The 27,955-nt window shown below is 36.6% G+C and overlaps 1 protein-coding gene across 2 annotated transcripts in view; it reads right to left on the bottom strand.

Moving 5' to 3' along the window:
• CEP85L (centrosomal protein 85 like) overlaps window positions 1-27,955 on the bottom strand; it is a 147,335-nt gene that overhangs the window by 51,758 nt on the left and 67,622 nt on the right. For both annotated transcript variants that reach the window (XM_004382739.2, XM_023737189.1), the window contains exon 4: window positions 8,578-8,699. In XM_004382739.2, the coding sequence (XP_004382796.1) occupies window positions 8,578-8,699 (122 nt within the window). The remainder of the gene's footprint in view (window positions 1-8,577; window positions 8,700-27,955) is intronic.

The following is a 27,955-nucleotide window of genomic DNA, read 5'->3' as shown; positions in this document are numbered from 1 at the left end:
CACACACACACACACACACACACACACACACACACACACACACTTCACTGGTCTTGCTTCTCTAGAGAACCCAGTCTAAGACATTTGGTACAGAGAGTGGTTCTAGAGAAACAAAATCATAAGGATGAGTTTTCTAAATTGGTTCTCAAGTCTGGTTAGTCTTAAAGATGTTGATGATTTTGTTTCTAGTAGTCAGGGGAGCACTGCTAATCCACGGCATGAAGTGGCAATAGAAATATGCAAAATATCACCACCAATAGATGAAGTATTGGTGAGAGGAGAGGCTCTGGGTCATTGCACGTTTGATACTTTTCTACAATTTTGTCATAATGAGAAATATAAGGAAGCTGGTTGGTTGGTCCTACTTTCACTGGACAAAGTGGTGAAGAAAAAGGTGACCTCAGGGCTTCACAGTCACAGCTCAAGTGTTGCATAAACAACCTCAAAGTTGTCACTTGTTCCCTCAAAGAAAGCCTTATTTCTTATAGTAACAGCTGATACTGCCCAAAATCAAACCCAGAGTCTCATTGGAAGAGTGGCTGAATTACAATGCCAATTGAATTCCCAACCTCAAACTGTGTGTGAAGTTAAAGTAAGGGTGCTGACTGGGAAGAAATGGGATCCTGAAACTTGGGATGGGGGCATATGGGCAGATAATCAGGAATCTGGGGATGCTAAGCCCCTAAATTCCGTTGAATCACTCCTGCAAACAGAACCAGGCCTCTCACACCCAACTGAAGAGATTACTCCATCTTTGCCTGCTAAGCCACCTTCCCCAGTAAAATCATTAGCCCCTCCAGCCCCATCTGATGACATTAATCCAGCTGTGTCTGAAGAGTCTTTGTCTGAGTCATCCCCTGGGGAGGCACCTAAGTCACTGCCTGAGGCATTGCCTGAGGCGGATGCCTTACAAGATATCAATGAATGTACTTAGAACACATCCCTACCATCCATTTTTGCTTCTAGATCTATAACTAGACTTAAGTCCCAACAAGCCCCAAAAGGTGAAATACAAAGTGTGATCCTGGAGGAGGTATGCTACATTCTAAAAGAACTGCTTGACTTTTATATAATACGTACAAAACAGAAACCTGGAGAATATGTGTGGGAATGGCTACTAAGGGTGTGGGATAATGGTGTAAGGAACATAAAGTTGGATCAGTCTCAGTTCACTGAAATGGGCCCACTAAGCACACATTCTTCATTCAATGTTTCAGCTCAAGAAGTTATGAAAGGATCTAATTATTTGTTTGGTTTGCTGAAGCATGGGTTACATGGTAGCCTAAATTAAATCAAGCTGAAGTACCAGACCTGCCTTGGTATACTATAGAAGAAAGTACCCAAAGGCTTAGGGAAATTGGTATATTAGAGCTCTGGACTTACCAGGTAAGACTTACAGACCCACACATGAAGTGCCCATAGGACACACGTTTTACCACAACAGTGAGGAACAAATTTTTGAAGGGAGTCCAAACATCCTTGAAGACTGCCATGACTGCTATTTTATGTAAGTCAGATTTGACAGCAGTAACTGTCCTAACTGAATTAAGACATCTAACTACAATGGGGCTCATTGGACCCCGTGGTGGTAGGGGCCAAATGGCGACACTCAATCAATAAAGACAAGGTGGGCATGATTACCATAATGGACAGCGGAGTCAAAGCAGTAACCAGAATAATCTGACACATATAGACTTATGGTGCTGGCTACTTAGTCATTGTGTTCCTAGTAGGGAAACAGATGGGAAATCTACTAAATAGTTACTTGATCTGTACAAGTGGAAGAATTCTATGTCAAGTGAATGGTAGTCTAATTGAATTGCCAGAATAGAGTGTCATGGCCCCTCAGTCCATTCCAAGACTTGAACCAGTTAACAGACTCACAAACCACTGAATGAAGGGGAGGCCAGGTCCACTTGAGGAAGGACTCCACTGCACTTCCAAAAATTTATACTGTTAATCTTTCTCCCGGCCTTCCCCAAAGGGATCTACGGCCTTTTACGAGTGGCTGTTCATTAAAGAAAAGGAACCAGGCTTTTCAGGGATTACTGGACACTGGCTCTGAACTGATTCCAGAAGACCCAAAATGTCACTGTGGTCCACCAGTCAGAGTGGGGGCATATGGAAGTGAGGTTGTTAACAGAGTCTTAGCTCAAGTCTGTCTCAGTGTTGGTCCAGTGGGTCCCCGAACCCACCCTATAGTGATTTCCCCAGTTCCAGAATGCATAATTGGAATATACATACTCAGCAACTGGCAGAATCCCCACAGTGGATCCTTGACATGTGCAGTAAGGTCTATTATGGTAAGAAAGGCTAAGAGGAAGCCATTAGAACTGCCACTACTTAGGAAAATAGTAAACCAAAAGCAATACTGCATTCCTGAAGGGATTGCAGAGATTACTACCACCACCAAGTACGTGAAGGATACAGGGTTGGTGATTCCCACCACATCCCCATTCAACTCGCCTATCTGGCCTGTGCAAAAAACAGATGGATCTTGTAGAATGACAGTGGATTAGCAAAAACTAACAAGGTGGTGACTCCAATTGCTGCTACTGTTCCAGATGTGGTTTCATTGCTTGAACAAATTAATTCATCTCCTAGTACCTGGTATACAGCTACTGATCTGGTTAATGCCTTTTTGTCCATACTGTTTTGAAGGACCACCAGAAGCAGTCTGCCTTCAGCTGGCAAGGCCAGCAATACACCTTTACTGTCCTACCTCAGAAGTATATCAACTCTCCAGCCCTACGCCATAATTTTGTCCGTAGGGACCTTGGTCACCTTTCCCTTCTACAAGACGTCACACTGGTCTACTACATTGATGACATTATGCTGACTGGACCTAGTACAGAAGAAGTCTGAATGACTGTGGACTTACTGGTAAGACATTTGCATGACAGAGGGTGGGAAATTAACCCGACAAAAATTTACCTCAGTGAAATTTCTAGGGGTCCAGTGGTGGAGGGCATATTAAGATATTCCTTCTAAAGTGAAGGATAAGTTGTTGCATCTGGCCCCTCCTACAACTAAAAAGGAGGCACAACACCTGGTGGGCCTCTTTGAGTTTTGGAGGCAACACATCACTCACTTTGGTGTGCTAGTCCAGCCTATTTATCAAGTAACTTTAAAAGCTGCTAGTTTTGAGTGGGTCCCAGAAGAAGAGAAGGCTCTGCAACAGGTTTAGGCTACCATGAAAGCCACTCTGCCAATTGCGCCATATGATCTGACTGATCCAATGGTGCCTGAAGTGTCAATGGCAGATAGAGATGCTGTCTGGAGTCTTTGGCAGGCCATACTGGTGAGTCACAGCACAGACCCTTAGGATTCTGGTGCAAAGCCGTGCCATCCTCTGCAGATAACTACTCTCCTTTTGAGAAACAGCTTTGGCTTGTTAATGGGCCTTAGTAGAGACTGAATGCTTAACCATGGACCACCAAGTCACCATGCAGCCTGGGTGTTGTCTGACCCATAGAGTCATAAAGTGGGACATGCACAGCAGCACTCCATCATTAAATGGAAGTGGTATACACGAGATCAGGCCTGAGCGGGACCTGAAGGAACAAGTAAGTTACGTGAGGAAGTGGCCCAAATGTCCACGGTCTCCGCTTCTGTCACATTATCTGCCCTCTCCCAGTCTGCACCTATGGCCTCATGGGGAGTTCCTTATGATCAGTTGACTGAGGAAGAGAAAACTCGTGCCTGGTTTACAGATGGTTCTGCACGATACGCAGGCACCACTCAAAAGTGGACAAGGGCAGCACTACAGCCCCTTTCTGGGACCTCCCTGAAGGACAGTGGTGAAAGAATATCCTCCCAATGAACAGAATTTCAAGCAGTGCATTTGGTTGTTCACTTTGCTTGGAAGGAGAAATGGCCAGATGTGTGACTGTATTCATGGTCTGTGGCCATTGGTTTGACTAGCCAAGGACTTGGAAGGAACATGATTGAAAAATTGGTGATGAGGAGGCATGGGGAATAGGTATGTGGAGATACCTCTGTGAATGGATCAAAGAAGTGAACATATTTGTGTCTCACGTGAACGCTCACCAAAGGATGACCTCAGGAGATGAGGATTTTAACAATCAAGTGGATAGGATGACGTGTTCTGTGGAAATCAGTCATCCTCTTTCTCCAGCTACTCCTATTATTATACAATGGGCTCATGAACAATGTTGCCATAGTGGCAGGGATACAGGTTATGTATGGGTTCAGTAACATGGACTTTCACTCACCAAGGCCAACTTGCTACAGCCACTGCTGAGTGCCCAATCTGCTAGTAGTAGAGACTAACACTGAGTCCCTGATATGGCATCATTCCTTGAGGTGATCAGCCAGGAACCTGGTGGAAGGTTGGTTACACTGGACCGCTTACATCATGGAAAGGGCAGCATTTCGTTCTTATTGGGATACACACACACTCTGGATATAGATTTGCCTTCCCTGAAAGCAATGGTTTTGCCCAAATTACCATCAGTGGACTTGCAGAATATCTTATCCACTGTCATGGTATCCCACACAGCATCACCTCAGATCAAGGGACTCATTTCACAGCAAATGAAGCGCAGCAATGGGCCTGTGCTCATGGAATCCACTGGTCTTACCAGGTTCTGCATCTCATCCTGAAGCAGATGGCTTGATAGAATGATAGAATTGCCTTCAAAAGACACAATTATGGCACCAGCTAGGTGGCAATACCTTGCACGGTTGGGGCAATGTTCTCCAGGGGGCTGTACATGCTCTAAACCAGTATCCAATATATGGTGCTGTTTCTCCCTTAGCCAGGATTCACGGGACCAAGAATCAAAGGATGGAAATGGGAGTGGCACCACTCACTATTACCCCTAGTGACCCACTCACAAAATTTTTACTTCCTGTCCCTGCAACTCTATGCTCTGCAAGTCTAGAGGTCTAGAAAGAGAGGAATGCTCCTACCTGGAGACACATTACTGATTTCACTGAACCAGAAGTTAAGAGTGTCACACTGGTACTTTGGGCTCCTCATGCCTCTGGATCAACAGGCTAAGAAGGGAATTACCATATTGGCTGGTGTGACTGATCCTGATTACCAAGAGGAAATTGGAATGACATTACATAATGGAGGTAAAGAAGACTATGTCGGGGATATAAGAGATCTCTTAGGGCATCTCTTAGTACTATCATGCCTTGGGATTAAAGTCAATGGGAAACTACAGCAACCTAATTCTGACGACTACTAATGACCCACAAGGCAAACAACCACGACCAGCTCAGGCGCTTGCTTAGGGTAAAAGATATACATGTACGAAATGGGTGGTGGAAGAACGCAGTTCTAAATACCAGCTACAACCATGCAACCAGTTGCAGAAACAAGTACTGTAACTGTGATGAGTATTTCTTCCTTGTATGTGTGCGTTATGGATTGAATTGTGTCCCCCCAAAATGTGTATCAACTTGGCTAGGCTGTGATTCCCAGTATTGTGTGGTTGTCCTTCATTTTGTCATCTGAGGTAATTATCCTATGTGTTGTAAATCCTAACCTCTATGGTTAAGAGCTCAGCTGCTAACCAAAAGGTCAGCAGTTCAAATCCACCGGCTGTTCTTTGGAAACCCTATGGGGCAGTTCTACTCTGTCCTATAGGGTTGCTGTGAGTTAGAATCGAATTGACAACAATGGGTTTTTTTTTTTTGATGATGTTAATGACACAGGATTAGAGGCAGGTATGTTAATGAGGCAGGACACAATCTACAGGATTAGGTTGCAGTTTGAGTCAATGTCTTTTGAGATATAAAAGAGATATGAAGACAGAGAGGAGACGGGCCTCATTACCACCAATCAAGAGCCAGGAACAGAGCATGTCTTTTGGACCCAGGGTCCTTGCACTGAGAAACTCCTAGACTAGGGGAAGATTGATGACAAGATCTTCCCCTAGAGCCAACAGAGAAAGTCTTCCTCTGGAGCTGGTGCCTTGAATTAGGATGTCTAGCCTCCTAGAGGCTGAAAGCAGAGAATACGAGTAAGATGTTTACCTGTGTTTTATTGACTATGCAAAGGCATTCAATTGTATGGATCATAACAAATTATAGATAACAGTGAAAAGAACAGGAATTCCAGAATACTTAATTGAGCTCATGAGGAGCCTGTACATATACCAAGAGGCAGTCCTTCAAACAGAGCAAGGGGATACCGCGTGGTTTAATGTTAGGAAAGGCATGCGTCAGAGTTGTATCCTTTTACCATACTTATTCAATCTGTATGCTGAACAAATAATCCGAGAAGCTGCAGCATATAAAGAAGAATGTGGCATCAGGATTGGAGGAAGACTCATTAACAAACAGCAATATGCAGATGACACAACCTTCCTTGCTGAAAGTGAAGAGGACTTGAAGCACTTACTGATGAAGATCAAAGACTGCAGCCTTCAGTATGGACTGCACCTCAACATAAAGAAAACAAAAATCCTCACAACTGGACCAATAAGCAACATCATGATAAATGGAGAAAAGACTGACATTTTCAAGGATTTCATTTTACTTGGATCCACAATCAACGCCCATAGAAGCAGCAGTCAAGAAATCAAACAAAGTATTGCATTGGGCAAATCTGCTGCAAAAGACCTCTTTAAAGTGTTAAAAAGCAAAGATGGCACCTTGAAGACTAGGGTGTGCCTGACCCAAGCCATGGCATTTTCAATCACCTCATATGCATGTGAAAGCTGGACAATGAATAAGAGAGACTGAAGAAGGACTGATGCGTCTGAATTAGGGTGTTGGCAAAGAATATTGCATATACCACAGACTGCCAGAAGACGGAACCAATCTATCTTGGAAGAAGTACAGTCATAATGCTCCTTAAGAGCAAGGATGGCGAGATTTCATCTCAGGTACTTTGAAGATGTTATTAGGAGGGACCAGTCCCTTGAGATGGACATCACGCTTGGTAAAGTAAAGGGTCAGCAAAAAAGACGAAAACCCTCAATGAAATGGACTGACACAGCGGCTGAAGCATAACAACAACTGCGAGAACGGTGAAAGACTGGGCAGTGTTTTTTTCTGCTGTACTAGAGTTGCTCTGAGTCGTAACCAACTTGATGCCACCTAAAAACAACAACAAGCCCCGTAAACTGTGAGAGAATAAATTTGTTTGTTAAAGCCATTCACTTGTGGTATTTCTGTTATAGCAGCACTAGATAACTAAGACAGTGTGGATCAAATATTTTTGTTTTCTTCACTTATAAAATGTAAGACGTAAATGGGGCTAGCGTGTTTTTGGTTGTACACGTTAGCTGTATCATGTTCCATGCAAGTATGACTTTACAGTTGTGTTTAAAGATTATGTATGGTTTAAGGACATGCATATAGGTGCCAAGTTGACAAGGGGTGTACAGTGATGGTTAAGGTTGTGTTTCAACTTGCTGCGCCATGATTCTCAGTGATTTAGCAGTTATTATATAATTCGGCAGTTATATAATAATGTAATCAACTCTGTGATGAGATCTGCTATGAGCAGCCAATAAGTTGAAGGGGAGTTTCCTTGCGAGTGTGGCCTGCCTCCAGTACACAGGTGGATGTTCCAGTAAGGCTCTCACTCTAGATCCTGCATCTGGCTTGTCATCATCTAGTCTCCAGTTCTTGGAACTTGAGCTAGCAGCTTACCTGCCAATCTTGGGAGTCATCAGCCTCCACAGCCTGTGAGCCAGTGGCCTGCCATATGACCTGTCAATCTTGGGTTCATCAGCCCCTGCAGCTACAGGAGTCAGGATAAGCCTCCAGCCTGACGTCTGATCCACGGAGTTGGGACTTGCCAGCCTCTATAACTGCGTGAGCTATTTCCTTGAGATAAATCTCTCTCTCTCTCTCTGTATATATATATATACACGCTTTACTGGTTTTGCTTCTCTAGAGAACCCGGCCTAAGACACATATCTACACAAATTAAATAACTTGCTTAAAGTAAGCTACTGAAGCAAGATTTGAACTTCTATTCCAAAACCAATACCATATTCATCTGACTGAAGTGGCTGTATAATATATTCTCATGCTTAGTAAAACAAGCCCTATACACCTTGTTTTTCCTGAAAATTCTTTTGGTTATTCATGGCCTTCAATATAAGTTTTAGGATGAACTTGACAAGTATAATGAGGAATACTGTTAAGGTTTTGATTGGGTCGCAGTGAATTTATAAATAAACTAAAAAAAAAAATCAACTTTATGCTACTGTGCCTTCCAATGCACATTCATGTATCTCTCCATTTAGTTGTGTCCTCTTTTATATCCTTCAATGTTTTAAATTTTTTAAGGAAAAAATTTATAACACCCTTGTATAGACTGATTCCTAGATTCTTTATAGCTTTCACTGTTATCATAAATAGTAAATTTTTCTATTTCATTTTTGAATTGGTTACTATTGGTGTTACAGCACTTCTTTCAATTTCTGAAAATTCACTTTATATTAGTTCTAACGCTTTCCCTGTATATTCTCTTAGATATTCTATGTAGACAATGACACTGTCTACAAGTAACATAGTTCTGTATCTTCCAATCAACCTATATTCTGTATGCCTGAAACATTTAATAAATAAAATAAACAAACTCACCGATCAATTACAATTTCTTTCTGCCTTAGCAGTCCTTCTTTTAGTTTCAGCACTGATTCCCACTTACTGAAATCCTGATAGTCAGAAGGTGAATAACTCTGACGAGATGATCCAGTCAAAACCTATACAAAAATGTTTACAGTATTAGTACACTAAAAGTATCTAAAGAAATATCTATGTATAGGCTAATATTTTCCCTATGCTTTTCTTTAAAAAATAAAGAACACTTCCTCTGATTTTTGTAAAGATTATCTGAAATCACAACGGTGAATATAACACAGCTTGAAGAATTTCAAGGGAGTTCCAATGTAAATTTACAAGTCTAATGAAGAACTGATGACAACAGGACATTTAACCTGGCTTATTATAACACTATCTATAAGATTTTTTTTCTCATTATCTTTTGGAAGATTTCTGGAATTAAAAGATTAATCTTTGCCTAAGGAAGGAGTACAATAAATGAATACTACTGGGAGAGTTTCCACAAGGAAATAAAAGCAATGTCTGTAGTATTCAAACTTTAAATTGTCACGCATCACTTGAATTACACTGAAATTTCAAAAGCACAGATATTCTCACAAAGTAGTAAATTTATCCATAGGAAATAGGACTTTCAGTTAAGCAAATAATTTGAATGATTACTGGTCCTCAGTGTAGATTACATCATTTGGAAAAAATCTGTCAGAATTTAAGAAAATGTTCACATATTTAAAAACAATCAATAATAATAAAAACCAATATGGAAATATCCTCAAATTTATATCATTAAAACAAAACAAAAAAATTAATACTATCAAATAAAATAGGAACACTGTAAGATCCCTGGCAAGCAAAATGATGCTATATAAACACCACAAAGCAACTTCAGCAGAATTAAAATATTCTATACTATTTTTATAATCTATCTTCCAAAGATGTCACTGATAAACCCTGCCTCTGAATAAACAACTAACTGTGTGACATCATTGGGTCCTTTAACCTTTTAAATAAAGATGATGGTCAAGTAACGTTAAAAGGGATTTTTCAGGCAGGAGAAAGACAAGATAGGATGAATAGAACAGGAAAGATGAAGTCAGGTCATAACAGGGTACATAACTTTCTCAGATGGGGAGTTGGGGGCTTAATTTGGAGAGTAAGGATACATAGTGTTATAAGCGCAGGTTAGTCACACACAGAGATCCTGTCTCTGAATTTCATTCCTTACCCTTGCCTAACATACAATCAGTGCTGAGAGTCAGCCAGTAGGCACCTGTACAGATATGTCAGTTGTTAAAATACTAAAACACTTTCACTGTGATTAGTCACTGCTGCCCATACCCCCTGAATACCTCCTCCACTGTCCCTGTTCTTCCCAGAACTCCCCATAATCCAACAAATAAAGGGTTACTTCCAGGCATAATGAGAAGTCTTCATGACCCTCCTCCATCCATCCATAAATGGCAACTTTTCTGACTGGATGGGTCCTATACTAACGCTCCCCAATATCCTCACACCCAGACCTACCTGCCAGTTTATATTTAGTTGACAGAGCTAGGATTCAAACCCAGGTGGCCCAACAAAGAGCACTTGCTATTAAGCATCATAGTTGTTTCACTGCCTTTACTATGGCCTAACTATTAACTAAAGTATTCCAAATTTTATATCATCACAACAGCTGGAGAAATTTTTTCAAAATAATTGCTCTTTGTTCAGTAGAAGCTAAGAGAGGCTTCAACACCATGAAAAATACTGTTGACATTAAGAGAAATTCTATACTCACTGAAACTCTATGTTACCTAGTTGAATCTGTAGTTTTAAAAAAATTCCTAAAAAGGAAATCTCTATTCCCAAATGGTTTCACTGTAGAATTCTACAAAATGTTTAAAGAATTAATATCAAGTCTCCACAAACTCAGAAAAGAGAACATTTCCCAACTCATTTTATGAGGTCAGCACTACCCTGATATCAAAACTAGATAAAAACAGTAGGAAAAAAAACTGCAGGCTAATATCCATCATGAATACAGACACAAAATCCTTAACAAAATCATAACAAATCAAATCCAGATATATAAATACGGACAGAATAATACAACCTAACCATGAGGTTTATCTCAGAAATGCAAGGTCAGTTTAACCTTGGAAAATCAATATAACGCACCACACTAAAAGACTTAACAGATATTAGTATCTCAATAAATGAAGAAAAAGCATTTGACCAAATTCCACCTCCATTCATGAGATGAAACAAAGAAATAAAAAAAAAAAAAACCTCTCAGCTAACTAGGAAGCAAAGAGAACTTTCTAATTCTGATAAACGGTACATTTAAAACAACCCTACAGCTAATATTATATCTAATGGTGAGAAACTGAAAGCTTTCTCCTTAACAATACCTACCCTCACCACTCCTACTCAAAATAGTCCTAGAAGTCCTAACCAGTGTAATAAGGCAAGTAAAAAGAAATAAACAGTGTACGTTTGGAAAGGAAAAAGTATAACTATTTTAATTCAAAGACTACTTATTGTAAATAAAAATCCAAAGGAAGCTACCAAAAAAAAACCAAACCTACTAGAATAAGTGACTTTAGCAAGCTTGTATGATTCAAGGTCAGTTTAAAAAAAAAAAAAAAGCAGATTTCTACATGCTAGCAGCAAACAATTGGAAATTAAAAATTTTTTAATATTTACATAAAAACATCAAATACTTAGGGATAAACTTAATGAGTCATTGAAATCTACAAATACCTACGAAATTACAGAAAACCTTCAAAATAAAAAAAGAGATATGTACTTCAATATTGCTAAAATGTTAATTCTCCCCACACTGAATTACAGATTAAACAGATTCAGGTAGGGGTGTGTTTGCCTGTGTGTATGTTTTAGAAGCTGACAAACTGATTTTCAAGTTTCTATGGAAATGCAAAGAATTGAAACTACCTGATTTTAAAATTTATGATAAAGCTACAGAATTCATTACAGTATGGTATTAGTATAAAGTTAAACACATAGCCCACTGGAACAAAATTAAAATCTACAAATAGACCCATAAGCATTTGGTTGATTAAACTGAAACTAAGGGGCCAAGGTAATTAAGTCAGGAATTGAATTTGGTATTTACCCAAAAGAAATGAAAACATACGTCCACAGAGAGACCTGTAGGCAAATGTTTATTCCTAATCATCCTAAACTGGAAACAACCCATATGTCCATTAGTTGATAAAAAGATATACAAACTGTGCTACACTCATAAAATGCAATACTAACAAGCAATAGACACAAACAATTGATACATATAACAACATGGGTGAATCTCAAAAGCATTATACTGAGTGAAAGGAGTCATACTCAAAAGCTACATACTGTACGCTTCTATCTGGAAAAGACAAAACTATAGAGACAGACACCAGATCAGTAGTTATCAAAGCTGGGGCAGGAGATTGAGTAAAACGGGGCAAAAGAGAACTTCTTGGGGGGATGGAAATGTTCTAAAACTTGATTGCTGAGGTATACATGACTGTCTACGGTTTTTTTAAACTCATAAACTGTACATATTTAAAGGGTAAATTTCACTGTATATAAATTATACCTCAATAATCCTGACTACTTTTTTGTTTGTAAATAACACCTCAATAAAATTGATTTTTTAAAAGAATAATTACAGGTAAATATGTAAATTATACCTCAATAATCCTGACTACTTTTTTGTTTTTGTAAATAACACCTCAATAAAATTGATTTTTTAAAAGAATAATTACAGATAGTGACATATATACCATTCAATAACTCTAGAAGCAAAAAGAGTCTGTCATAATAAAGAGCTTGATGCAAATGTGCATCAATAAAGGAATTGTTAATTAATTGTGGTATATGATTTCAACAGAATACTACACACCAATAAAGTAGAAACTACTATACTCAACAACATCGATGAATCTCAGAGGCATTATGCTGAGCAAAAGAATCCAAACACAGAATCATATATACTCAATGATGAAAGAAATTACAATGGTGGAAATGGGTGGGGTGTTGCTATATAGGCAGAGAAGAGGCACAAATTAAACTTACAGGGTATCAGAACTTTTTATATCTTGATCTGAGTGATAGTTACAGGGGTATATACACTTATCAAACAGCATGGAGCTATTATTACACTTAAGATTAGTACATTTATGCACTTTACTGAATGTATGCTAGAACTCAGTAAAAATAAAATAAATAATAATCACAGGAAGTATCTACTTTATTTCACTCTGATAAAGTAGGATTGAGGGAAAGAAGGCCTTGTTTGCTAGGATAGAATACTTAAGTAATCCAAGGTGCACTGTACATACAATGCACTGTCCTGGCAATAATTTCATATCTCTTCATCACTGTGGTGCTATCCTTCATCTGCAAATCATCATGATACAAGAGAAAAGGCCAGATAAAGTAAACAGAGTACACCAACAATGCAGAAACAGAGTGATAACCTACAAGCTGGTTCTTAATAAGAGCTGTCAACACTCTAGGAGAACAAAGAAGCCTTCTATTAAGGCAGAGGACAATCCTGCTTCCTAAAATGGAAAAGAGGAAAATATTTTATATTCAAATAACCTCTGCCTTATATCCCATTAGTAACACTTTATTTTTTCAAGAAGTTAGAAAAACAAATAATTTCTATTCAGTAAAATGGTAACTGGCTATAAGAAGCATGGAGCCCCTGGTGGTGCAGTTCTTAAGAGAGCAACTGCTAACCAGGTCAGAGTTCTGATCCATCAGCTGCTCCTTGGAAACCCTATGGGGCAGTTCTACTCTGTCCTATAGGGTCGCTATGAGTTGTAAGTGACTCGATGGCAACCGGTTATGAGCAACATACCATTTTGTGGCAGTTATACACTGGTAGTAAAATACACATTTCCGAACATACTCCAGAAGACCTAGGCATTGTTTGACAGTAGCTGAATAAGACACTGAAGAGATTTTTTAATATTTCTAGAAGAAAGTATCTTTCAAAATTAACTTATTAATGAAACAGAAAATTACTGCTATGGTGTTACACTTAAAATCTCAAGTAGTTAGTCACGTTTCTACTTGACTGTGGTCAATATAAATAATCAAGGAAGACATGATAGCATATTTATGAATATATAATTTATATTTACAGCTTACGAATGATTAAAGACAAACTTTAAATAGACACAAACATGAAATGTAAAAGGTAATTAAAAAGCCATGTAACTGTGTTAACTAATTTGAAGTAACAGAAAGGATGTTGTCAAAGTAACATTTCAAATTCTGTAAGGTGAAAAAAAGACTTTTTACAAGTAAACATTTTTCATACATATATCATCATTAACAAATTCAGAGAGTGTAAGGAATTCCTCATTTAGATGTTTTATCTAAAAACAATTAAGACAGCATTGTTGCAATATGATTATAGAGAAGAAAGTTCACTAGCCAAAGAAGAGTTATAACTCTTCTGCATGTGTACCCTAACCATCCAGATTCATATACCAAGAATACGTAAACAGGCGCCTCTTATTGGAAATGGCAAATTCCAGTGTTATAACTGCATAACGACAGTGAGCATCTATAACAATGTCAAATACATGCTACTTAGATGAGATCCAGATGCTATGAAAGTTTCCAAAATATGCCTCTTAATGGCTAAACATGCTTCTAATAAAAGCTTACTACATATATTGCTGCTGAAAATAGCTCAAAAATATTTGGCCTCAGCCTGGACAAATACTGTTCAATTTAGATAATCCAGTGCTACCACACTTAGCTGCAATACAACTTCTGCAGTTCTTCAAGTCTGTTATCTCTCCTTCATTTGCCTTTGTCCCTGAGCTCATCTGTCACTCACAACATGTCAAATAACACGGCTAATCTCCCTCTGTTTCCTAGAATAATCTATCTAGATACCCTACTAGTGCTTTTAGGTAAAAGAATCATGGTACCTCACCCAAAAGTAAACAAATTCACAAGATCAATACTGAAGATGAAAATTAAACTACAAATTACACAGAATTTAAAGAGTTTTTATTCACCAAGGCGGGGGGGGGGGGTGCGGGTGGTAAAGTGGTATTATTACTTGAAAGAACTGCACATTAAAAAAAAACTACACCTTATAATTTATGAAGTGCATTACTATTTTCTCTACCAAAATAAAAACAAAAAACATTCTATTAGTAACCCCTTCCTCAAAGTGAACCATTATAAATTGAAGTCTGCATCTTGCCCTTGAAATTTAAATTACAGAAGGAACTGTTTTCAATAATCTCATTATTTCTTCCATTTGTTTTTATTTGCTAACTCTATAATGCTGTCTTTGTCATCCTAATACGTTCTGCTGAAATAACAATTCAAACATATTGAGTTACTTCAAGGATAGAAGACCCTAGGGGAAAAAAATGATAAAAAGAAACTAATGAGAAGAATATATATCTCCATTTTATAGCTTAAAAACGCATGCGCATGAAAATAAGGAGAACCCAAAAAGTACTTTTAACTTACACCATGCTAAACAACTAAACTACTGATAATTTAACTCTTTTTGTTTTGGAAGAACGGTCATTTTTCCTCTCAAAAATATATCTGGTTTATGTCCAGTATGTGTTAACATTATCATGTTAAAAAAGCCAATAAAGGAATGATTCATGCATGAAACACGATCTCCTTACGTTCTGAAGGAGGAAAATGGCATATCCAAAGCTGAAGAGTAAATCAATTAGAAGTTTAAGTAAAACAAAGAAAGCTTAAGTCTTTAAAATTAAAGTTAACAATTTTTACTTACATCTATAAAAAAAATATATCCTTTTCCAAATCCTTTGTTGCTATAATTAATTTACTTTGTTAAGCTGAAGATGAATAAATATATTAACAGTAGTATTTAATGAATCAACCCCTTGAAATCAGCAAATTTGACAGCTACTACTGACAACAAAACTGGAAAAAAATTAAGGGCATAACTGATAATTCACGAAATGAGTATCATATGAAATGGAAATGCAGAGATGTTTATCAAAATGAAATATTTAATACAATGAAGATCTATTTGGGATCCTGCCCAAGGTTATGGATAACAAACTTACGAGACTACAGAACCAGCTTCCATAGTCTGGTAAGCCAGCAAGCATGTCTAATTTACTTTTAAAATCAGGTTACCAAAATACATTTTATCAAGTCTTTTACCATATCTTACTATCAAGAGATAAAAGAAAAATATATAATAAAAAAAATGTGTTTTGGAACCAAAGCACAGCCTACATTATCAGTTGGGATTATATGACTTTTTCTACTATCCATATACTACTATGTTTTCCTTTTATGTCGGAGTTGTTATGGGTCATTTATGTCTTCTTTCTCTTTATGGTAAAAATACGGATGTAAAAAACGTTTCAAGGGTCAACAATGAAAAATCTTCTGAGGGTTAAAATTGTATAAGATAGTTTAGCGAGCTACCTATATGTTATAACAACATAAAATAGGAGCAAGTTGATTGCTGTTCAGTTTTATTCTAAACATTCCTTCACATATTTTTCAAAAAGCATAAGAACCAGAAATTTTAGATGATAATTTTTTTCTTTATCCTGAGGTTTTTGTTTTTGTTTTTTTTTTAAATCACCTGACCCATAGCACACAATCAACAGCAAAAAGAGGATAAATAGCTAGAATCCCCTGGTATATTTATCAGACTTAAAAAAATCCAAAAGTATCTCCTATAGCACAGTCACTGTAACTGACTGAGCACTGTGATAATAATTAGGACAGTGGTTCCCTTCCAAGTGTTGTCTGTTATCATGATAAGCCTGGCCATAGTCTCTTATATCCCTTGCTACTGAGCACTGCCCTTGACAATGTTTGCTAAATACTGAACTGATATAAAAATCTGGAGATTTCTACAAAAGGTTACCATTCCCCAAATTATCATTACTTAAAATATCTATTAGCATTTTCATAGCAATGATAAGATATACTTAACAAAAAAATAAATCTGCATTTTAAATGATTATAGCTCAAAGATCAGTCCACAAACTTACGACTGAATAAAAATTCATGCTCTCAGGCCCTTGAGGTCTGGCCTCATTTCTGTCAGACCCAGGGAGCCTGTGACTAATCTAAGTAGCTAATTTTAATTTGTTTCACTCTGTCCTGTAGGGTCGCTATGAGTCGGAATCGACTCGAAGGCAACCAGTTGGGTTATATACATATATACAGCAGAGATAAACTTGAAAGGTAGTCTTCAGTGGCCATACTGCACTCTATTTTAGAAATCTGAAGTCTCAAGAGCACGTTTTGATTCTCTAACATTCATGACACAGATTTATAAGTATCCAAACACTGAATTTTTAGTATGTTATTTTTTCAAGTTAAATGACCAAAAATTCAATAACTTAATGCTGGAGTCAATAATCAACTTTTCAGGTATCTATGCCCCCAACTAAGCAATAAACAGGTAAAAAAGAACACATAACAGAGAAGCCAATGAATGACTTTGCCAAGAGCATACCCTTGATCCTACTGCTAGGGTTGAGCCTGGAGCCCAGTCACCACCTTTGACCAATTCAAGAACAAACAAAAACAGCAGATGATGAGATGTTCATATCCTTCTGCTTTGCTACATAAGCTTTTAATTTGGGGATGAGTTATACAGGAAGTTCAGCTTTACTGAGATATAGCAAAACAATGTATAACTCCCAGTATATTAACTAAATTGTTGGTAAAAGGCTTACAATGTATACATATTAGGAAGTAGAGGTCATTAATCTTTTCCACTGGAACATGTTACATCTTTTGCTTTATAAGGTAAATATGAATTCTACATATCTAAGTCCACTTTACACAACGTTTTCAAGAATGCATCTATACTGAACAATCAAGGGCCAGCTGTACTTTTATTCCATAAACTTAAGGAGTGCTAACTGTGTAGCTGAAGGACAGAGCTATTATGTTTTAGAGGGTCTCACCTGAGGTAGTCAAGGACTTATCTTAAAGGTAGATGTTATCAAAGTTTTTGTATAAAAGCTCAGGCCTAAACTTAGGTATCCTTGGGTGATGCAAATGGTTAATGAGCTAACCTGCTAACCAAAAAGTTTGAGGTTTGTGTCTACCATGGGCACCTCAGAAGAAAGGCCTGGTGATCTACTTTAAAAAAATCAGCCATTGAAAACCCTGTGGAGTACAGTTTTACTCTGACGTACAGGGGGTCACCATGAGTTGGAATCGACTCCATGGCAACTGGACTAGAAATTCAGACAAGGTTACCTCTCCCATTCTTAGCAGAGTTTAGCAGGCCATCTGATCTAAAACAAATGTGTGGCTCCTGTAGTGCTAGGTTGGTCCAGTCATATAACTCTGGATGTTAACCTGTTTTGGAGTCTAATCCTCACCTTAGCTTATTTTCTCAAAGAAGTTGCTCCATAAGGAAATTCCATTAACTATGCAAAATTATTAAATTGGATTTCAAACACAAATCAAATTCATTTAAGAGCCTAATCATCCCTGAATAACCATTTGAGGTACAACAAGTATATAGAGATGAAAGAGAGAGAGATACCAGATTTATTTACACAGACGTTCATTATCAAACCAAAAAAATACCAAACCTGTTGCCCTTGAGTTGATTCTGACTCATAGTGACCCTATAGGACAGGGCAGAACTGCCCCACAGGGTTTCCAAGGTGTGGCTGGTGGATTGGAACTGCCAACCTTTTGGTTAGCAGCCAATCTCTTAACCATGCGCCAGCAGGGCTCCTATCTTCATCACAGGGTTATCTATAATGGTTTACAATGGCAAAAATTATAAATAACCTAATATCCAATAAGAGGCAAAGTTAATAAATTATGGCACATTTATAAGCTAAAAATAATGAAGTCATTAAAATTTACAGTAAAATAATCACATCAATAAGGCCCAAACATATTAAAACTATTCATCAATTAACTTGTAATTTTTAAGGGTTTTTAAAATATAAGATTCATGAAGACAAAGACATTTTTTACTGTATCTCTTATCGAGAATAGCGCATGGCAACTGGTAGTTTGACTGAAGAAATGAATCAATTAAGAACTACGGTGAAATTTGTTGTTGTTGTTAATTGTCATCAAGTCGATTTTTGACTCATGGTGACCAAAGTGACAAAGTAGGACTGCCCCATAGAATTTTCTAGGCTGTAATCTTTACAGTAGCAGACTGCTGGTCTTTCTCCCACAGAGCCACTGGGTGGGTTCGAACTGCCAACCTTTTGGTTAGTAGCCAAGCACTAAACCACTGCGCTACCTGGGCACCTATGAGATTTACAACATGTTTATTTTCATAAAGCTAGCTAAAATTAATAGCTGCTTTTAAAAATAACTGTACATTTTTAAGCTACTTTAACATGCTTATAGAATGTTTGAGCTTCAAAGAGACTTTAGAAGTTAATTCAATCCCCCTTCTAATTCTACTTATAAGAAAACTACCCTATAGAAAGATTCATTTTCTGGAAATCACAAAGGTAGTGAGAGAACCAGAAAGATAAGAATGACAGTTCAAATTCCTCAACTCCTTATTAATAAGCCATGATCAACACACAACCACTCCACGAATCAGTATGTTACATGTATGTCAAAGTATGAACAAAGAAATAAATGGAAAAGTTAAAGAAAATAAGTGTAAATAAAAGATCAAATTTTCAGAAGCAGTCATTAGGGCCAAAGAAATTATTCAAAATCTCTTTACTCTTGCTTCTCTCTCTCCTTCAATGTATCCTCTCAAGCATTCACCTGAACGGCAAAATAATATTCTATATATCCATTAACTCCAAAAATATCACAGAGCACCTTCTCTGAGGTAAGTGTGAAGGGAGTCTAGGAGAAGAAAAGACACAAGGATGAATCTCAAACTTCCATTTGGATGATAAAATAAATGATTATGCCACCACAAAGATCACTAACGCAAGGGGCCCGGGGCTGGGCTGCCAAGCACAAATACTACGAATTTAATGTGTCTGGAGAACACTACAAATCACTGAACTGAACGGGAACCTTCTTAACAATGGAATGGCATCATGGTCTATAGAGGTTTGAAGTAAGTATTTGTGGAGACCTGAGTTTTTTTGTTTTCCATTTTTTTTAAATTTGGTTCATGTTTTATGTGTGTGATTCTTCCATTGCTTGTTTTTGTTTCAGTTCTGTCAGCTTCCTTTGTATAAAACAATTCTTTTAGAAGTCATACTGCTTCTTCCATTATATGCTCTTTGACTTTTTAAATCTGAATTTCCTTGTCCTCCTGGTGTTACCTTGCACTAGTGATTAACTTCCAAAATGTTAAATGTTTATTTTCATCCTACTCATGCACTGATAGACAAGTTCCCTGAAGCCACACAGCATGCTATATATAACATTTTTATCACCCAGAATGTTTTGTAAATATTTCCAAAAATTGTGGAAACTTACATGAGCCCTTCCCTTAAACGATCTGACTTCCCTTAGGTTGTCACTCTTCCCCACCCCTAACTGGGATATTTAAACAAGAGAATCATCCAGAATTCAGACATTTATGCAAACATAAAATGTTTGGACACTTAATTATAAAAGTGAATCTATCTCCCTCAAATGACTATTGAGAGCTTAAGGTTTATAAGTTACTTTAATATTTCTTTTTTTCCATTTGATGAATAACTCCTACTCTTTCTTCCCTTTTGCTCTATGCACTTCCACATCACCTCAGCCTCAAATCACTATTCTCATTTTCACTCTTAAATGTTTTGACAACTTATTTTTCCTTGTTGCTGTTGTTAGCTGCCATTGAGTCAGCCCCTAATTCCTCCACAACAGAACAAAATGCTGCCTGCACTGTGATCAAATAAGGTTTTCGTTGGCTAACTGTCAGAAGTAAATCAACAGGCCTTTCTTCTTAGTCTGTCGTAGTGTGAAAGTTCCACTGAAACCTGTTCAGCATCATAGCAACACGCAAAGTTCCAATGACAGACAGGTGGTGGCTGCACATGAGGTGAACTGGCCTGGAACCGAACCCAGGTCTCTTGCATGGGAGGTCTAAGAATTCCACCATTAAACCACGCAACACCAAAAACCAAACCTGTTGCCGCCGAGTCGATTCCAACTCATACCAACCCTATGGGACAGACCAGAACTGCCCCATAGGGTTTCCAAGGAGCAGCTGGTGGATTTGAACTGCCCAGCAGAACCCCCTAATCCTTCCTTAAGTAGCTTTAAAACTTAAGGCAGTAATTCTCAAACTTTCAACAGAAAAGTACCCTCCTCAAGAGTGGGATAAAATCTTCCTGCTGGAGATCTGGGAGCCTAACCTAAAAAAGCTCCCTATCTTTGAAGTCTTTTGTATATCACAAAAATTCATTCAAAGCTTGCATTTTACTGTATTATACATTTAAATATTAAAATACTTTAATTTAGTCATCAGTTAATTTTTTGTCAAAATTCTGGGCTACTTTCCCCCTCTTTTTGCACCCCCCCATCACATCACTATGAACTGGAGTTTAAATACTCAATGTAAAAAATTACATACATCATAATATCCTTTATATAAAGTTAAAAACAAGTAAAATAAAAACGTATTTTAAGAAACTACAAGTACCATAAAACTATATAAAAACAAAGGCAAATAAATAAACCCAGGATTCAGAATGATCATTTGCTTGGGTAGGGGGTGATGAATTAGGCAAGGTCCTGTGTGGTTAAGATACAAATTATTGCTAACAATTGGCTTTTATTTTAGGTGGTGATTTCACAAGTGTTTGTTATCTTATTAAAAATAACTAAATAACTTACATAAAGCAAGTCATGCATGGACTAATGTTAACAGTGTATAAAGAACCCCGTATCATTATGAATACAATGAGCAAAGAAAAAAATTTAATGAAAAAAAAGGCTCAATACAGGAAGACTGGGCTTAGGGTATGACCTGCCTTTACTCTCACCCTCCAAATATATTTACATTTTTAAATAATAAGAAACAAAGTTATTTTCTTGGTTATTCTACTACTGGAGCCCTCCTGGTGCGGTGGTTAAGAGCCCCGCTGCTAACCAAAACGTCGGCAGTTCGGACCTACCAGCTGCTCCCTGGAAACCCAAGGAGCAGTTCTACTGTCCTATAGGGTCACTATGAGTCAGAATCAGCACGACGGCAACGGGTTTGGTTTTATTTTATTTTTATTCTACTCCTATCCCATGTCTCTCAGTCATTCACATCTTTCTCTTCCTTGCCATGCTGAGCTTAAAAATTGAGAAGGATTTCTTAGCTGTCCTTAACATTTACTTCTGCAGCATAACTACCACCTGTCAACCCTTCCCCCGTTTTCCCTTTATTCACTCAATCAGTATTTAAGAATTACCAGGAGCAAGGTTCTCCACTAGACAATAGTATTATAAAGAATAATGGTACAAAAATGAGTCACTGGATCCACTCCCAGGGAGCTTGCAATCTAAGTCTAGGCAGATACGCTAATAAGCACTATAAAAAGAGAGGGTTAACAATAGAGGTACCTGCAAAATTGCTTGGCATAACACTGGGGCTGGGGGTGGGGAGTCACAAAACAGGTAAATTGAAACAAGCACTTCCAGAGGAATAAAGGTTGGTAAAGACATTTCTGTAAAAAATACTGAGGCTTAAAATAGCACTGCCTGAAAAGGGCCATGGGTAGCTGTATATAAGGCCAGAGCACAAGGTACAAACATATGTGATAAAAGACAAAGCTAGAGAGAGAGGGCTGAAAATACAAACTAAGAGGTTTGGATTTTAGCCTGAGCTGCCTTCCTCTCTCCACAAAGGGCTGTTCCATACAACTACAGAAGCATCCTCTAACACTGGAATTCTTTAATTTTTTGTGCCATGAACCTCTTCGGCAGACTGTTGAAGCCTACTAATCTGTTCTCAGAATGTTTTTATGTACATAGAACAATTTCAAATAATTATGCTGATACTCCACCCTTTAGCTGGCGGAGCATAAGTGTGGGCTGTACATAACTTCTTTCCAAGGAGTACAGTATAGAAGGGGGCAGGGAGAGTAACTTTACATTGGAGAAACCTGACCAACTACACCTCACTCAGATGATCAGGGTCATCATCAACAGTGATAAGTCTTGTGAATAGTATGTACCCTTGATATGATGTGATGAAAATGGTAGTTTACCTCTCTGGTCTTCTGGAGAAACACATTAGTCTAACCATGAGAAAAACATCAGATAAATCCCAATTGAGGGACATTCTACAAAATATTGATCGGTATACTCAAGACTGTCAAGGTTTTGAAAAGCAAGGAAAAGACTGAGAAACTATCACAGTCAAGTGAAGCCTGAGGAGATATAATTACTAAATGTAATGTGTAGCCTGGATGGGATCCTAGAACAGAAAAAGGACGAGGGAAAAATGAGGAAATCTGAATTAACTATGAGCTTTAGTTAATAATAACGTATAAACATTGGTTCATCAGTTGTGACAAACGTACAATACTACTACCTGTTGCCATTGAGTACCTTCCGACTCCTAGTAACCCTACAGGACAGAGTAGAACTGCCTCACAGGGTTTCCAAGGCCGTAATCTTTATGGAAGCAGACTGTCACATCTTTCTCCTGCAACCATACTAACATAAACACAGAGTTTCATTCGGCCTTATAATAATAATAAGCTAAACCAAAGGAAAACGGTAAACACAGAAGTTGCTCAATCTTTTACAAATTAGAAAAGTAAGTTTCTTTGTCTCCATTTTCCAAGTCTGACATACGTAGTCCTTAGTATCCTTCTGAGATGTATGTGTGCCTTTGAATGCTTTTAAAATAAATTTGCAAATATGTGAGATAGCTAGGACATGTTTTATTCCGTCTATGGAAGTTTCTTATCCAACTAAGTATTATTAGTTCTATTTTCCTAGAAGTGCTCAAGCTACAATGATCTCCTAAGCTTCATTTTCAAACAAGTATGTAACTGCCAGACTTTCTAAAAATAGCAACAAATCTTCAATAATTCATCTATCTCCATCTTGTATGTTTCTTAGTTGATATATGATATTCTTGGAATTATTTTTAACAAAATGCCAATCCATCAGGGAATTATAACTATACAGATCTGGATTTGAATCCTCGTCTATTCCTCAGCAGCTGTGTCATCTTTGACACTACTACGCACCATTTTAGGCTTCTAGGTTTCAAATTATCAGTCAGCACTGACAACTCATAGTCGTAAAGAAATCCTCATTATGTAAGACTGAAAGGGAAAAATGCTTGTAGAGTGCTGACCACTGCAGTGTCAAACATTTTTCATACAATTTTTTAAATTTTATGTTTTCTTTTTCCCTTAGTATTCACAGAAGGTCTTTGCTAAAATATTATTTTTCACTTAGTTTTGGCTGATTCTTAAAGAAAGACAGATTTGGCTCTGGAGATGGATTTTATCTTTTTTTGGAAGAGGTCAAAATCATCTCCATTTAAGGACAATAAGCCGCTGCTGCTACACATTTTAGTTACCCATAAAGAAGCAGGCTGAGTCCTCTATAAGCATAAAAAAAATTAAAATTAAATTAATTTTTCTCCATAGATCTTTATAGTTATGACTTATGTGACCAACCCAGCAGCATATAAACAAATGAATAATGAAAACAAAGTCAAAAGAGAAATTCCCAGCTCGAGCCACTATTTTTCCAGAGCTGTTTTAAAATACCCTTTAAAATTAAATACGGACTGATTTTTCTTCTTACAAATGCTAATTTCATAATAAATAGCTCCTCCAAAATTACATAAGAGATTTACAAATTAGAATTGCAGGCATGATACTTTAAGTAAATCCAATATACAAAATTAAAAATTAGATTAACAGAAAACAGGAGGCTGACAGCTGGCTTTTCATAAGAATTCTTTTCCCAGTTCTACTATAAGCTAAACTGTTCTACGAAGTTCAAACTATCATTCCATTTATTAAAATTTATCTGTATGATAATTTTTAGCAAAACAACTGCTGTATTAAATGAAGCGCACCCTTTTAGAAATACTAAACAACATAAACTTCCAACACATGCATACCTACGACAATAAAGCCTCATTAACTAGGATGCAATGGTTAGGAATCTGTGATTATTTCATTTTTTTATTAGAAAGTCACCCGTCATACTGAGCCAGTTTACTTAAAAATTCAGTAAGCTTCTATGGTAATTTAACGCAGCTGTTTAAAAAAAATCTTAAATACTTAAATCTATAAATTGTACCTTTTCTGGGGTAATATATATTAGTTTAAATTTCATGTAATGAAATTTTGTTTTGTTTTCATGGGGTTTACTGTTCAGAAATACAGTGAAACCTGTGAAACCTGGAACTAGCAGGCACTGTCTTGTTTTTCCAGGTCTTGAAAGTTTTCTGTCTGTGACACTTTTTCTATTGCTCTCTATTTACTGGAAAATATTTTCCTTCTCTAACGGGTTTCCACCTTACACACGTTATGGCTTTCGCAGGTTTTACTGTATATTGTTAAAGCCCAAATTGAAGAAAACACAAATAAGTTAAATACATTGATTAGTCTTACTTTATGTATAGTAAAAGATAAAGTTGATTTTTTAAACCAAAAGCAATTAGTAGCCTGGTTTTCTTAACTGCATTCCCTCCCCCTATACACACACAGGTATGAGGAGCAAGAACAAAATAAGACAAAAAGATTAAAAATTTGATTCTGTGAAAATGTTTAATTTTTGTCTTGATAACATTATAAAGCTAACAGTATAAAGATAAAGCTGCAGTATCTTTTTTAAAGCTGTAACAACAACAACTTGATGAAAATTCTTTGAGGCAAGTCAGTATTACTATTGTTTTGACTTCACTAAAATTCCTATTACTATGACCATTTTAGCTGTTTGATATTATCATCATTAGACATTTTACAGTATACAGTTATCTCTAAGCCTGAAGCCACATGAATCCTTAGAGAGAGCTTTCTGAACACCACCCAAAACTTATTTTTTTAATTTATCTGCCATATACTTTGTTAAATTAAAAAAAGAAGAACACCACAAAGTGTTAACGACCTTTCCATGCCTAAAGTAAGATAAATGAAGTTCTGAAGAGTTCGGTTGTGATAAAACTATGGCTAACCAATCATAACTTCAGAATTCCTGTGTGACATCATTAAGACCTCCCTAGAACACTTTTTCTCCTCTGTCTACTTCAATTGTTCCCATAAACCTGGTAACAAAGTCAGAAAACTTCCCAGCTGACCACCCATAAGACTTCATACAACTGACAATATACAGTATTATCACGGCAACCAAGGTAAGAAGTAGATTTTACTGATTTTGGTAATTTTTATTTTGTAAATTTAAACTTACTGAACTTTTAAAAAGCAGTTAATCATATTTTGTAACTTTTAGTTCAAAATTAGACAATAAAATGTTTAGTATAACAAAAAGTTTAATTTCTAAATAAATTTGCATCCATTCAGTGACAGAAAGAATGAGCATAAAGGACTTAAACTCTGGAATTTCAGTCATATTCATCTTTGATCCTGGTTACTGGTTTGTCAGTTTAACTTCCACTTTGATTTTCCTTTTCAAATGTGAACTTCTGCCAATGTAAAAATCTTCCCATTATGTTTTCATATTTGGTGGTAATGGTGATTTAATTTCTCCATGTAAAAACAACAGCTTTATTTTGTTATTTGTTACTCTGTTGAGAAACAGAGCAGGACTGGGTTGTCTATTTACATCTGGAATACTACGAGCTGTCGTGTGATTGCACATCGGTATGCCTATTCCAATATGACATTATGATTCCTTACAGTGAATAAATACAGTGAATACAATGGAACTTTAGAATATGTAATACAAGCTGCTTTTAAAATGTTCTTGAAGATTTTTTCCTCTCTATAAAATCTAGGCAACTTTTAATACTTTTAAAAATCCAAGCTTTTAATAAATTGAGTTACTTATAAATTCAATACTATGTTGTAGAAAATAAGTTTAGAAACTTTAATAAAAGATTTGCCAGAAACACATACAAAAATCTTTCCAGAATTACAGAATAATACTTTCAAAATAAAGAACAGTCATTTTTGCAGCACATATGCTCCTAAATATTTCATTTGAGCCAACTTGATTAAGTGTATGCTTATTCTGCCTATCAACGGATATAGTTTTGTCAAGTGTTTGCCAGTGCTCCTCAGTTTTCGTCTTCCACATTTAAAAGAAAGAAAGAAAAGAAAAAATGCAGAGGAATGGAGATGCTGCAATAAACATTATGACTTCTGTTTGAATTCTTCTGTGTTACAATCCTTAATTTAATACATACATGAAATGTTTCCTCATTCTTAAATCTCTACCAGTCATAGAATAAAGAATATGACACAGATTTTCATTATTTCTATTTTAATATAGATGCAAAAATGAAATTTCTCTCTATAATTCTCAGTTCCTCTAAGTGTTAACTTTACAGCTCACTACAGACAAGAACTACGTAATTCTGTAAGCAGCTTTCCTTAAGACATGCAAAAATATTCCTAATTTTTTTCTACCAACGAGGCACCCCAGTTGCCTCTCAATATCTTTCTATGAATAAAATGTTTTCCCTTTGATATTACATAAGTCACTCAATGCACGTGTTTTACATAAGTATTTATGCATTTTATTCAAATATCAAATTACATTCTCACACTTCAAATGGGGTGTCACAAGTTCTTTTATTGCACCAGAACTTCACCATATCACATATTGCTCCAAAAAGTAGACAATTTCTAAAAACAGCTGAAATTCTCTATGGAAGTTATCCTTAACTAAATAGTGTATCCGGTAACAGAAATTTTATAATTACCGTTTAACAGTTCAAATTTCAAACACAGCACCCTACTGCCAGCCATTATGCCTCAACTAGTTCACTACTGTCATTACTAGGTGAAACTTAAGTATTGCCTTTGTTTATAAAGACATGTGGTTTAAAACTAACTGCTAAAAAATTTTTTTTAAAGTATTAGGTGAAATAAAATGAAAAAATGTGAAAGATGTCTAAATTGTGAAAAATTCAGTTTTAAAACTCTGTGAAAGAGCTAGAATACTTGCTTTAGTAAGAGGAGTCACATCATCATTATTTCCAAAACCTCAAAATATCAAAGATATTTTAACGACATCTTAGCAAACATACAGGAAAATAATATTCCAGAAGCAAATTGCATTTGACTACGTTTATACATATTCTTTCTTAATCTCACTAATTACTTGGTGACAACAAGAGAATATCTGTATAAATAGTTCAACAAAAGAATAAAAATTTTAATGTTTCCAATGTAAAGGTTAGATTACCTCTCTAAATTACACACACACACATACATATATATATATATATTTTTTAAATGATCCTGGAAATGAGGGTCAATTAAAACTTCCTTCTTTATTCCTGAAGAACAAGTTTCTAAATGCACTGGTGTAT

Source organism: Trichechus manatus, unplaced genomic scaffold, assembly GCF_000243295.1.
Source record: "Trichechus manatus latirostris isolate Lorelei unplaced genomic scaffold, TriManLat1.0 scaffold00098, whole genome shotgun sequence".
Lineage (NCBI taxonomy): Eukaryota > Metazoa > Chordata > Mammalia > Sirenia > Trichechidae > Trichechus > Trichechus manatus.
This window is presented reverse-complemented; position numbering and strand designations above follow the sequence as displayed.